The sequence below is a fragment of the Pristiophorus japonicus genome, chromosome 2 (assembly GCF_044704955.1).
Source record: "Pristiophorus japonicus isolate sPriJap1 chromosome 2, sPriJap1.hap1, whole genome shotgun sequence".
Classification (NCBI taxonomy): Eukaryota; Metazoa; Chordata; class Chondrichthyes; family Pristiophoridae; genus Pristiophorus; species Pristiophorus japonicus.
Window position 1 is genome coordinate 209,348,452 of NC_091978.1, and position 12,451 is coordinate 209,360,902.

Genomic DNA, 12,451 nt, shown 5'->3' on the forward strand with positions numbered 1-12,451 from the left:
CATCGTTTCAATGCCTGGAGAATCGGAAGTGCACAAACTGAATGTGCTAACCTCCGTGCCTCATTCTCCAATCTGTGCTGCAATCATGTGAGACTCTATGCTGAGAGTAGAGCTTTCCTCTGAAAATCTGGTAATGTAAGAGACGATTGAAGGCTGTGATTGGGGATTTGTAAGTTTATAAGATGGATGAGATAAGGTGCGCAAAATGGCCGTCCTCATCAGTATTTACCTTGTGATTCTGAATTCTTACCTCTTTTCATGAAGGTCAAATTCAAGCTTGGACTCAAAAATTCCAAATGCTTTTGTTACAGTCGATTTAAGGTCTTTGGACACCTAAGTAAACAATAAGATGTAGGTTTCCAATAAAAGTATATTCTACACAACAAAACTACTCAGAACTTTAACAAAAGCAAAATACTACGGATGCTGGAAAACTGAAATAAAAACAAAGTATTGGAAATGCTCAGCAGGTCAGGCAACATCTGTGCAGAAAGAAACAAAGTTAACATTTTCAAAAAGTCATCGACCTGAAATGTTCACTCTGTTTCTCTCTCCACAAATGCTGCCTGACCTGCTGAGTATTCCAGCACTTTCTGTATTTACTCAGTCTTTCCCCAACCAACATCCATATCACCTGACTGACACTCAAACTCTTCCTGTCAGGGAATCTGAAATGAAAATGTCAGCTGATATTCTGAACCAGTAGAAAAGGAATAATTTCAGTCAGCCTAACCTCAGTGGTGGGAAAATTATTGGAAAAAGTCCTGAAGGACAGGATAAATCTTCACTTAGAAAGACACAGATTAATCGAGGACAGTCAGCATGGATTTGTTAAGGGAAGGTCGTGTCTGATTAACTTGATTGAATTTTTCGAGGAGGTAACCAGAAGGGTCGATGAAGGCAAAGCGTATGATGTAGTGTATATGTATTTTAGCAAAGCTTTTGATAAGGTCCCACATGGCAAAGTAAAAGCCCATGGGATCCAGGGCAAAGTGGCAAGTTGGATCCAACATTGGCTCAGAGGCAGGAAGCAAAGGGTAATAGGTGTTTTTGCGACTGGAAGGATGTTTCCAGTGGGGTTCTGCAGGGCTCAGTACTGGGTCCCTTGCTTTTTGTGATATATATCAATGATCTAGACTTGAATATTGGGGTTATGATGAAGAAGTTTGCAGATGATACTAAAATCGGCTGTGTGGTTGATAATGAAGAAAGCTGCGCACTGCAGGAAGATATCAATCAACTGGTCAGGTGGGCAGAAGAGTGGCAAATGGAATTTAATTCAGAGAAGTCTGACGTAATGCATTTGGGGAGGGCTAACAAGGAAAGGGAATACACATTAAATGGTAGGATACTGAGAAGTGTAGAGGAACAAAGGGACCTTGGAGTGCATGTCCACAGATCCCTGAAAGTGGCAGGCCAGGTAGATAAGGTGGTTAAGAAGGCACACGGAATGCTTGCCTTTATTAGCCGAGGCATAGAATACAAGAGCAGGGGGGGGTTATGCTTGAACTGTATAAATCACTGGTTAGCCACAGCTTGAGTACTGTGTGCAGTTCTGGTCACCGCATTACAGGAAAGACGTGATTGCACTGGAGAGGGTACAGAGGAGATTTACGAGGATGTTGCCGGGAGTGGAGAATATGATCTATGAGGACAGATTAGATAGGCTGGATTTGTTTTCCTTGGAACAGAAGAGGCTGAGGGGAGACCTCTTTGAGGTATATAAAATTATGAGGGGCCTAGATATACTGGATAGAAAGGGCCTATTTCCCTTAGCAGAGGGATCAACAACCAGGGGGCATAAATTTAAAGTAATTGGTCGAAGGTTTAGAGGGGATTTGAGGAGAAATTTCTTCACACAGAGGGTTGTGGGGGTCTGTAACTCGCTGCCTGAAAGGGTGGTAGAAGCAGAAACCCTCACCACATTTAAAAAGTACTCGGATGTGCACTTAAAGTGCTGTAACCTGCAGGGTTACAGACATCGAGCTGGAAAGTGGGATTAGGCTGGATAACCTCTTGTTGGCTGGCACAGACACGATGGGCCGAAATGGCCTCCTTCTGTGCTGTAAACTTCTATGATTCTATGATTATTCTATGATTTGCAGGGTTGTGAGAAAAGAATGGGACAAGTTGGATTGCTCTTTCAAAGAGCCAGCTCAGACACGATGACCCTGTGCTATATTACTCTATGAAAAACATTTGTGATGGAATATATCAATTTAGGTGGTCTGATAAGGTTTTCACTGGTGCAAGTATTTAATCTGACATATTCTTCCAGTTCTACAAATCTGTACTGTCTCCATAACATCATATGATTGAATTTTCCATGGCGTAGAAAAAAACTTCATGCATGCGTATATGATACTGGAACAACAGAAGTCAAACTGTTGGGCATTCTCTCTTCTTTTGCTAACAGCATCTGGAAATTGGGCAGACACAAAAACTGCCTGCCTCCAAATGAACAAACCCCGGTAGTCTAAATGTGTCGCACATGTCATAACTGGGTCCAGCCGCAAAATCCAACGTGCCCACTTAAATCACACCGCAAATGCACTGCAAACATTGCAGACTTTTGGTCCCAATCACATGCAAGTTCTTTCTTTGTCTCGATATCTGACAGCTATTAGTAATTGCAATCTTTTCCAATGTCTATCAAGCTATTAAAAATAGGAAGGAACTAATAGATGATAACAGAGGTAAACTATGACCAGGGGTGTGCTCTATACTCCCAGGCAATGAAAAAAGCCTTGATCTAGAACTGTGGATGAGATAAGGAAGGTGACTAGTCAGGGTCCAACTACAGTAGTTGGAGGTTTTATCTTACCAGAAATTGACTGGGACAATAATATCTCTACTGATAAGACAGGGAAGGAATTTCGAGAGTTAATGGAAGATTGTTTTTTGACTCAGTTTGTAAAAGAGCAAACAAGGAGAGAAAACATCTTGGATTTGATTAAGAGTAATAGGGATGATCAAATCTCCCACACAAAGGTGGATGAGGCTTTAAGTTCCAATGATCATAAGCAGGATGCATAAATACGGAGATCAGAGAAACATGTTGTAATGTATGCACCTGTGAGAACGCTTACAGGTTTGTAGTGCCTACAGCCATACTGGTCTGGGGGAGCCCGATCTCGGATGCTAAGTAGAGTAAGGCCTGGTTAGTACTTGGGAGGGAGATCGACTAGGAATACATAAGAAATAGGAACAGGAGTAGGCCATACGGCTCCTCGAGCCTGCTCCGCCATTCAATAAGATCATGGCTGAACTGATCATGGATTCAGGCCTGCTCCCCATAACCCCTTATCGTTTAAGAAACTGTCTATTTCTGTCTTAAATTTATTCAATGTCCCAGCTTCCACATCTCTCTGAGGCAGTGAATTCCACAGATTTACAACCCTCTGAGAGAAGAAACTGCAACGAGAGCCCCCATAACTGGGAGCATGTGGTGTTCTCAGAATCCTTCCTTTAAGAGCCAAAACCTTCCTTTAAGAGCCAAAGCCTTGCAAGCATCCTGCACCCCCGTCACACTTTAACAACTTTTAAAATTATTTACACCTAGCCACTACTCAAATAAAATGTAAATAAACCAGTACAAAAGCAAAAATCTAAACTTACCTGAAAGTTGCGTGTGTCCCTTTAAGAAGCGCTGGTGGTGGGTGGGGGGGGGTCCTTCATACAGCTGAACACACATTCAGCTGTGCGTGCTGTGGAGAGGGCCTCAAACGGAGTGGCAACATCCAAAATGGCAGGTTGTACGTCAGTTCAGCATTGCACACTGATCAATGTCATGATCTGACTAATTACCGTATTTGCAGCGAGCACAGGCAACGGTAGCGCTGACAACCTGCCCAAAATGGCAGCTGCCGTGTTCTGTGCTAGAATTGAGCAGAAGCGAGGCGGCTGCTATTTTTTTTTACCTAAACTGGCCTCATCAGCCGGTGCTAAGAGGTCGAATTTCATGGCCAATAAGTCTAAAACAAATGAAAAGGAAGCGAGTAGAGTAATAGTCAGAAATTTTGCGTTAGGCACTACAGGTAAAGGGAAAACTGAAAGATGTAAAGTAAATAAATCACGAGCGAGAAATAAGAAACGTGTGAGACAACAACATTAGAGCAGGAGGACAGGTTACGGTGTACAGTACTTTATACAAGTAGAAGGAAAAACTTGAATGAAGTGCAGGCACAAATTCAACTTAGAAAGTAATGGTAGCCATTACTGATATATGGTTAAAATAGTCAGGACTGGGAACTGAATATATACCAGGTTATAAGGTCTACAGGAAGGATAGGAAATCTAGTGGAGATGGAGGAGTAGCATTAGTGAGTAAGGATGGAATTACTTCTATAATAAGAGACGATATAACAAGTGGTAAACAGACAGTGGAGATTTTATGGGTAGAATTAAGAAGTAAAAAAATGATTTAAAACTATAGTGGAAGTCATGTATAGGCCCTCTGGTAGCAGCTGTGAAGTAGCGCAATGTATTCATAGACAGAGATTTATAGGCAGAGATTAGACAAACATGGAGTAAAGACAGTAGTTTTAATGGGGGGTTTTATCTTTCACATAGATTGGGATAAGCAGACTAGCACCTGAATTTTGTGAGTGTGTTCAGGGTATGTCCTCGAACCAACAAGGGAGCAGGCTATATTAGATTTAATATTGAGCAATGAACCAAATTTATTTAACAGCCTAACGATGCGAAAAAATTTATCTAATCATGATCATAATATGATTGGGTTCATTGTTGTGTTTGAAAGGAAGTAATGCGAAACAGCTACACAAGATTCTAGATTTAGCTAAGGCTGACTTCAGAGACAAAGACTGTCCACAGTAAATTGGGCAAATCTGTTAATGCGTAAAACGACAGAAAATCATTGGAAGTGTTCAAAATATTATTTCAGGTCGATGACCTTTCATAGAATCATAGATTAGTACAGAACAGAATGAAACCATTCGGCCCATCAAGTTTGCTCCAGCTTTTTCGAAGAGCAATCCAGTTAGTATCACTCACCCGTTCTTTCCCCATATCCCTGCAAATTTTTCTCTTTCAAGTATTTATCCAATTCTCTTTTGAAGGCTACTATTGAATCTGTATCCACCACCCTATCAGGCGTGTATTCCAAAACCTAACCACTGGTTGTGTAAGAAAGTGTTTCCTCATGTTGCCTCTGGATCTTTTGCCAATCACCTTAATTCTGTGCCCTCTCATTATCACTCCTTCAACCATTGAAAACAGGTTCTCTTTATTTAATCTGTCTAAATACTTCATGATTTTAAACACCATTATCTCCTCTTAGCCTTCTCTGCTCCAAGGGGAACATCCCCAACTTCTCTAGACTACCCTGTAACTGTATTCCTGGAACAATTCTAGTAAAGCTCTCCAAAGCCTTCACATCCTTCCTAAAATGTGGTGCCCAGAATTGGACACAATACTCCAGCTGGGGCCAAACTAGTGTTTTATACAAGTTTAGCATAACTTCCTGGCTTTTCGACTCTATGGGGCCGAGATTGCCCCTCGCCCGAAACGGGGCAAATGCATCGCATTTGACTGTCCGTTACCGCCGATCTGGATGCGGTGTTAATAAAATAGAAATTACGCTTTTTTCTGTCCGAAACGGAGCAGTGTTAATTCCCAGTGGTAAGGGCTGCTTTCAGCAGTGTGCCTGCGGAGTGGAGATTGCACCGCAAAATTCCCCTCCTATCCATTTGATGCACACCATCATGCTAACGATGCAGCTCCCTGGCTGCCTTAAAGGGCAGGTTTTGCAGCTGTGTCTTGAGTTCCTCGACCTTTCTTTGCCCAGGATTTCCGCTGCTCTGGAAGCTCAGAGTGCTCTCATGCACTCTGGGCAACAGGGCACGGAGCGTCTTACTGCTGTTGTCTCTGATGGCTTCCAGAGTGTGGCTGCTGTCATGCAGTCTCAGCTAGAGGCTACGTGAGATCTGACTGCTGCCATTGCGGCTGGGGCCACCCCGGTCCACCGGGGACCTAACGGTGCCACCCCACCTCACCGACCTGTGCTCCAGCAGCTTGGTGGAGGAGGTGGGGTGCTGCCCCGGGGGAGCAGCACTGGTTCCCCGGACCAGGATACTGATGTGGGCTCTCCAGTTCACAGCAGCCCTGAGTCGAGACCTGCCACTCCGCAATTGCTGCCAAGTATGGCTTCACCCCAGCCACTTTCGACTGAAGGCGCACAGGAGGATGCGGCACAGTCTGCAGCCAGCCTTCCAGGGCCAGAGCTGGTCGAGGGTGTCTGAGAAGGACATCTGCAGCTTCCTCTGCACACACACAGCAGTCTTCCCAAAGCCGTGAGGCAGTCACAGGGGAGACACTGCGGCGTAGTGTAAGGATAGGTTTGCGTAAGAGGAGTAATAAGGAGTTGGACAAGCGTGATAATGGATTAAGTGAGTGGTTTGGAGACCCATTGTTTAGGTTTTAATAAATATTTAGTGTTTGGAATTTGTGATCAGGTCTCTCATTTCAGTGTGCAGGAATAGTGTGTGAGAGAGCTCACAGGTTGGTCCATGGAAATGGCCAGATGCAGGCTTAAGTGGGCATTGACTTGTGTGAGCCGGGCAGCTATGAGACGGCATTGTGCTTCCCTTGCAAGGTTAGGATGGGGACGCCACCTGCTGCGTAGCTGCACACCCGCATCCTGGTTCTCCTCCTCCTCCGCAGGTGCCACTGCTGCTTCGTCCTCCGATGGCTGAGCCCCCATGATGGCCAGGTTGTGGAGCATGCAACATACCACCACAAATGTGGAGACATGCCCAGGCGAATACTGCAGCACCCCACTCTGAGCAGTCCAGGCAACGGAACCTGTGTTTGAGAATGCCAATAGTGTGTTCGATGATGGTCCTGGTGGCCGTCACACTCTCACTGTACGCGAGTTGCCCATCAGTTCTAGGGTAGCGCAGAGGATTCATGAGCCAAGTGCTCAGTGTGTAGCCCTGGTCACCGAGGAGCCAGCCGCAATCTTCATTGGGACCAGTGAAGAGGCGTGGCACACCGCTCTGGCACAGTATGAAAGAGTCGTGGCTGCTGCCAGGAAACCGGGCATCCACTTGCAGAATCTTGCGGTTGTGGCCGCAAATGAGTTGTACATTGAAGCCCTTGCGGTTTCTGAATTGCTCTTCAGCCTGGTGGGGTGCCCTGAGACCTACGTGGGTGCAGTCAGTGATCCCCTGGGCCCTGCAAGAATGCAATCTGGCGCTCCAATTGCTTCTCTCTGGGGCAGGAGATGTCGTCGGCCCTCCTATACAGAGCACCTGTCACCTCCCGTATCGCTGTGTGGGCTGCAAACTGCGAAATGTTGCAGATGTTCACAGTGGCAGCTTGAAACGAGCCTGTGGCATAAATGTTGAGGGCTACAATGACCTTCGATGCCACGCTCAAGGCTGTCCTCACCCATGTCTGTGGCTCCAATTCTGGCTGCAGCAGATTACAGATCTCAGTGACGACGTCCTTCCGGAATTTCAGTCTGCGCAGGCACTGATCATCACTCATATCTGTCTTTGCGAATTGATGGCGGAAGACCCTTCCGCGATATGCCCTCTCACCCCCACTTCTGTGTGGCTGTCTTGCTATTGGCTGCTCCCTGCTGCTGTTCTGCCTCCTCCAACTCTGCAGGCTGCTGCTGCCCAGCATCTAGCTCCGCTGCAAGCTGCCTCCTGGCTGCTCATCCGTTATCTGGTGGTGGGGGGGGGGGGGGGGGGGCGGGGGCGTAACTGACTCTCCTCCTTGGGGAGGCCCTTGCTAAGGGTCTTCGTGTGGCACCTCTTATTTGCCCTCTGTGGCCATCCCCCTGGCCCTCTCCATACTGGTCTGCAACGGTGCCTGCGGCCCTTGCCCGCTGCCTCTGCAGCTGTTGCCCCCAGCGCAGCCTTCTCCTCTGTGCCTCGGCTTCACGCACAATGCACAGCAGGCGTTGGTCTGTAAGCATTGCCCCCATTTCAAAGCCCTCCACCAACACAGCCTCCCCGAAGTGGCCACCTTGTTCTGCAGGTGGAAGGTGCCTCCAGCACTCGCAAAGCAGCGCACACTGTAGCCTTGCACTGCTAGTCAAAGAATGCAAAAAAGTTGCTGACGCTAAATCCAATCAAATCACCAACCCTTTAAGGCAATCTGGCAGTGTGCATCAGCAACTATGCACCACTCGAAAAAAACAACTCTTGGCACCGCGAGCGGCCAGATGACTTTTGAAGGGCAAAGGGGCTTCCGGCCCAGCACCTCGGCGGTGCGCGCAGTGATGATGCGCTTAGGAGTGCTGTCCATCACCGGCAGGGAAGTGGTGCTAAAACGCATCAGGGCAATAGCGATCTCGGTGGCCATTTAACGTGAACTCGGCGGCCATTGCACTCCGCAGCATGGCCGCCGATTTGAGGTGCTAACAGACTTTAACGAGAGGGGCAATTTCAGCCCCTATGCCTCTACTTATAAAGCCCAGGATCCCATATGCTTTATTAACTGCTTTGTTAATCTGCCCTGCCACCTTCAAAGGTTTGTGCACAAGCACCCCCAGGGTGCTTCTTGCATCCCCTTTAAAATTGTACCATTTAATGTGTATGTTCTCTTCTTATTCTTCCTTCCAAATTGTATCACCTCACACTTCTCTGCATTGAATTTCATCTGCCATGTGTCTGCCCATTCCACCAGCCTGTCGAGGTCTTCTAGAAGTCTATTACTATGTTCCTCACCGTTTACTACACTTTCAAGTTTCGTGTCATCTGCCAATTTTGAAATTGTGCCCTGTACCCTCAAGTCCAATTCATTAATGTATATTAAAAATAGCAGTGGTCCTAGTACTGAACCTTAGAGAACACCAATGTAAACCTCCTATTCACTACAATTCTCTGTTTTCGATCCCTTAGACAATTCTGTATTCTAGCTTGGCAGAGGGATGAGAACCTGAGTGTAGATTCAGAAGGGAGAAAAACAAAGCTGGAAATGGAAGGCAGTAAATACGTAAGTGAGTTTGGAAAGCAGAGAAAACAAAGGCTAGAAAATAGACAACAAAGGAGTTTGACAGTTCTTAGTGGTATATACTTCAAAGCAAGGAGTCCAGTGACTAAGGCAGATGAGCTGAGGGCATAGCTAGACATAGGAAAGTATGATATCATAGTTGTTGAAACATGGATGAAAGAAGAGCAGGAATGGCAGCTCAACATTCCTGGTTATAGGGCTTTCAGACAAGTTAGAGAGGGCGATAAAAAAGGAGGGGAGTCGCAATATTGGTTAAAGAAACAATTACAGCTGTTAGCAGGGATGATATGTTAGAAGGATCATCAAATGAGGCTATATGGATTGAACGGGAGAACAAAAAAGAGGCAATTACACTGCTGGGAATGTACCCCCAAATAGCCAGAGGGAGATAGAAGAGCACATATGTAGGCAGATTTCTGAGAAGTGCAAAAACAATAGGGCAGTAATAGTAGGCGATTTCAACTACCCAAATATTAACTGGGATAAAATCAGTGTAATCGGTACAGGGGCGCAGAATTCTTAAAATGAAAAATGCATTCAGGAGAACTTTTTGAGCCAGTATGTAGTAAGCCCAACAAGAGAGGGAGCGGTTCTGGACTTAGGTTTAGGGAATGAGGTGGACAGGTGGAAGCGGGTGTCAGTGAGAGAGCATTTGGTGGTAGTGATCATAATTCAATTAGACATAGCATAGTTATGAAAAAGGACAAAGATAGATCAGGAATAAAAGTTCTCCAATTTTACTAAGCTGAGATGTGATTTAGCAAAAGTGTACTGGAAACAGCTACTTGAAGGTAAATCAGTATCAGCGCAGTCGGGGGCATTCAAGGAGGAGATAGTGAGGGTTCAGAACAAATATGTTCCCACAAAGCAAAGGGGTGGGACTCCCAAATCTAGAACCCACTGGATGTCAAGGGGAACACAAGATAGGATAAGGCAAAAAAGGGAAGCTTATGTGAGATACCGAGAGCGACATACTGCAGAAAGCCTAGATGAGTATAGAAAGTGCAGGGGTGAAATTAAAAAGGAAATTAGGAAAGCAAAGAGAGAGCATGACAAAATATTGGCAACTTAAATGAAGGAAGGCACAAAGCTGTTTTACAAATACATAAAGAGCAAGAGAATAACTAAAAAAAAGAGTAGCGCATATTAAAGACCAAAAAGGAAGCTTGTGTACGGAGGCAGAAGAAATGGGTCTGGTTCTTAATGAATACTTTGCATCTGCCTTCACAAAAGAGAAGGACAATGCAGACATTGTAGTTGAGGAGGAGTGTGAAATATTAGATGGGATAAACATAGTGAGAGCGAAAGTATTAAGGGGTTTAGCAACTTTGAAAGTAGATAAATCACCAGTCCCGGATGAAATGTATCCCAGGCTGTTAAGAAAAGCAAGGGAGGAAATAGTGGAGGCTCTGACCGTCATTTTTCAATCCTCTTTGGCTAGAGGTGTGGTACTGGAGGACTGCTAACATTGTATCATTGTTTAAAAAGGAAGAAAGGGATAGTCCGAGTAATTTCAGGCCAGTCAGCCAAATCTCAGTGGTGGCCAAATTATTGGAAAAAATTCTGAGCAACAATATTAATCGTCATTTACAAAGGCACAGATTAATCAAGGAAAGTCAGCATGGATTTGTTAAAGGAAAGTCATGTCTGACTAACTTGATTGAATATTAGATGGGATAAACATCTTAAGTTGCCAAAAAGTGTGGGGCGGAGCGGTAAGGGAGGTGTTGCACACCTCTCTTAGGGCGCTAGGCCGGCTGAGCATGTGAAAATCCCGAGCTGAGCAGCCAGCCTTGGAGCGCTGTAAGAGGCGCCTGGGGAGAAACAAAAACATTGAAAAAAAACACCAAAAACATTCTCAATAAATAAATCAAGCCACCACAACATAAATCGCAAAAAAAATAAAATCAAAAACAACCACACTTACCTGAGGTCAATAATACTTACCTCACTGCAGTCACTAAAGCTTGGACCACCTGCTTTCAAAAGCGATCCCAGCACGGCGCTCTACACAGCGCTACGGGTTGGGTGGGAGCTAAAAATGGAGCCGGTGTCGCCAGGGGTGGACCAGGGGTGTTGCCTTCCACCCTGCCGAAATTGGCCCCGAAAGTCCCGGCTCGGAGCTGGAAGCTGGCTGCCCACCCAGAAGAGCTTATCACTGCCATTGCTGCCTCTCCGGCCAAGTTGAAAATCCAGTCCAGATGGTTCAGCAGGGATGGATGTTCAGCCCAAACAGTTTCACAGAAGAACATTCTTAACCTACATTTATTCAGTAAAGTGGTGCAAATGCAGTCCAAAAGATAGGAGTTTTAATGATGATTGAATACATTTACTGGCAATAATTTTCATTTTCATTAAATTAAAAGCAATGCCCACGTGCTCATGCTGTGCCATGACCTACACCACTCGAAGCTAGCACGAGCTCAGCTGTACAGACTTTGGAGCAACTTACAGAGGGAACAATGGGTGAGTCACTGATCACAGGTGTGGAAGGTTAGGATCAGTGGCTTGGGGTTATGCTCTGTATTGGCTGGACTTTATAAATAAACTATTAAATAAGAAAAATAAACAATTGGCCTTAGTTTTCCTGCTAGGTGGAGATCAGCCAGGGCTCCAGAAGAGAAAGGAAAGAGAGGCTTTGCACTAGATAAAACACTGCTGTAGAAGGCACAAGGGATATCACAAAGCTAAATGAGAAAACTAGGAAAAATAATATGGGTTAGTGTTCCAAAAGATTGGAGTCAAGTTTGAATAAATGTACATGAAAGCACAAATAATTCATAACAAAATTGGAGATTTGGGAACATAAATAAATATGGATCAATACTATTTATAACGGATACATAAAGTGAAATAATGGAAATAGATGTTCATGTTCCGCTACATTCAATACATACAAGATGAAAGAAATAAATACCTTTTCCTTCATTTCCTCAAGATTTTTCATCCAGTAAACTTGCTGTAGAAGTTGTTTCAGAGATTCTACAAGTCCTTCCTGGAACAATTTGTGCAGTTTTATTTCAGCAAATGGAAGCCTTTTCTTGCCCATGTACCTTTAAAAACAATACGATTTGTTATACAGAGTGGAAAGATTGGCAGACAGCTGAAAAAAAAATCAACTTTTCTCTAGGTTTGGAAAGAGATGATCTATCTGACTACTGTTGTAGAATTATAGAAATGACAGCACAGAAGGAACGCCATTTAAGCCAGTGCCAGTAATAGTGCCATCGGAGCAGGCCGGGGAGCGGAAGGAGCAGCATAACACTCCAGGGAGCAGCACGTGCTGGAGCAGGAGAGCAATGGCAGTGAAGAGGGACATCATCAAGGTCCAGGTTGGTGATTGGAGTGTGGGCAGGTACACCAGGAGCGGCGAGGCTGGGGCGAAGGAGCAGTGAGTGATTGCAGAGTGATGTGATCGGGGCCCAGGAGAGGCGTGAGTTCGGGGCCAGAGGCCCAGGGGCAG

General features: G+C 45.2%; 1 protein-coding gene across 5 annotated transcripts in view; it reads right to left on the reverse strand.

Annotated features, from left to right (window-relative positions):
- The window catches only part of LOC139243544 (uncharacterized), a 333,845-nt gene that overhangs the window by 13,092 nt on the left and 308,302 nt on the right, over positions 1-12,451 (reverse strand). For all 5 annotated transcript variants that reach the window (XM_070870793.1, XM_070870792.1, XM_070870790.1 and 2 more), the window contains 2 exons: positions 11,906-12,041; positions 251-333 (listed from right to left, as the gene is read on the reverse strand). In XM_070870793.1, the coding sequence (XP_070726894.1) occupies positions 251-333; positions 11,906-12,041 (219 nt within the window). The remainder of the gene's footprint in view (positions 1-250; positions 334-11,905; positions 12,042-12,451) is intronic.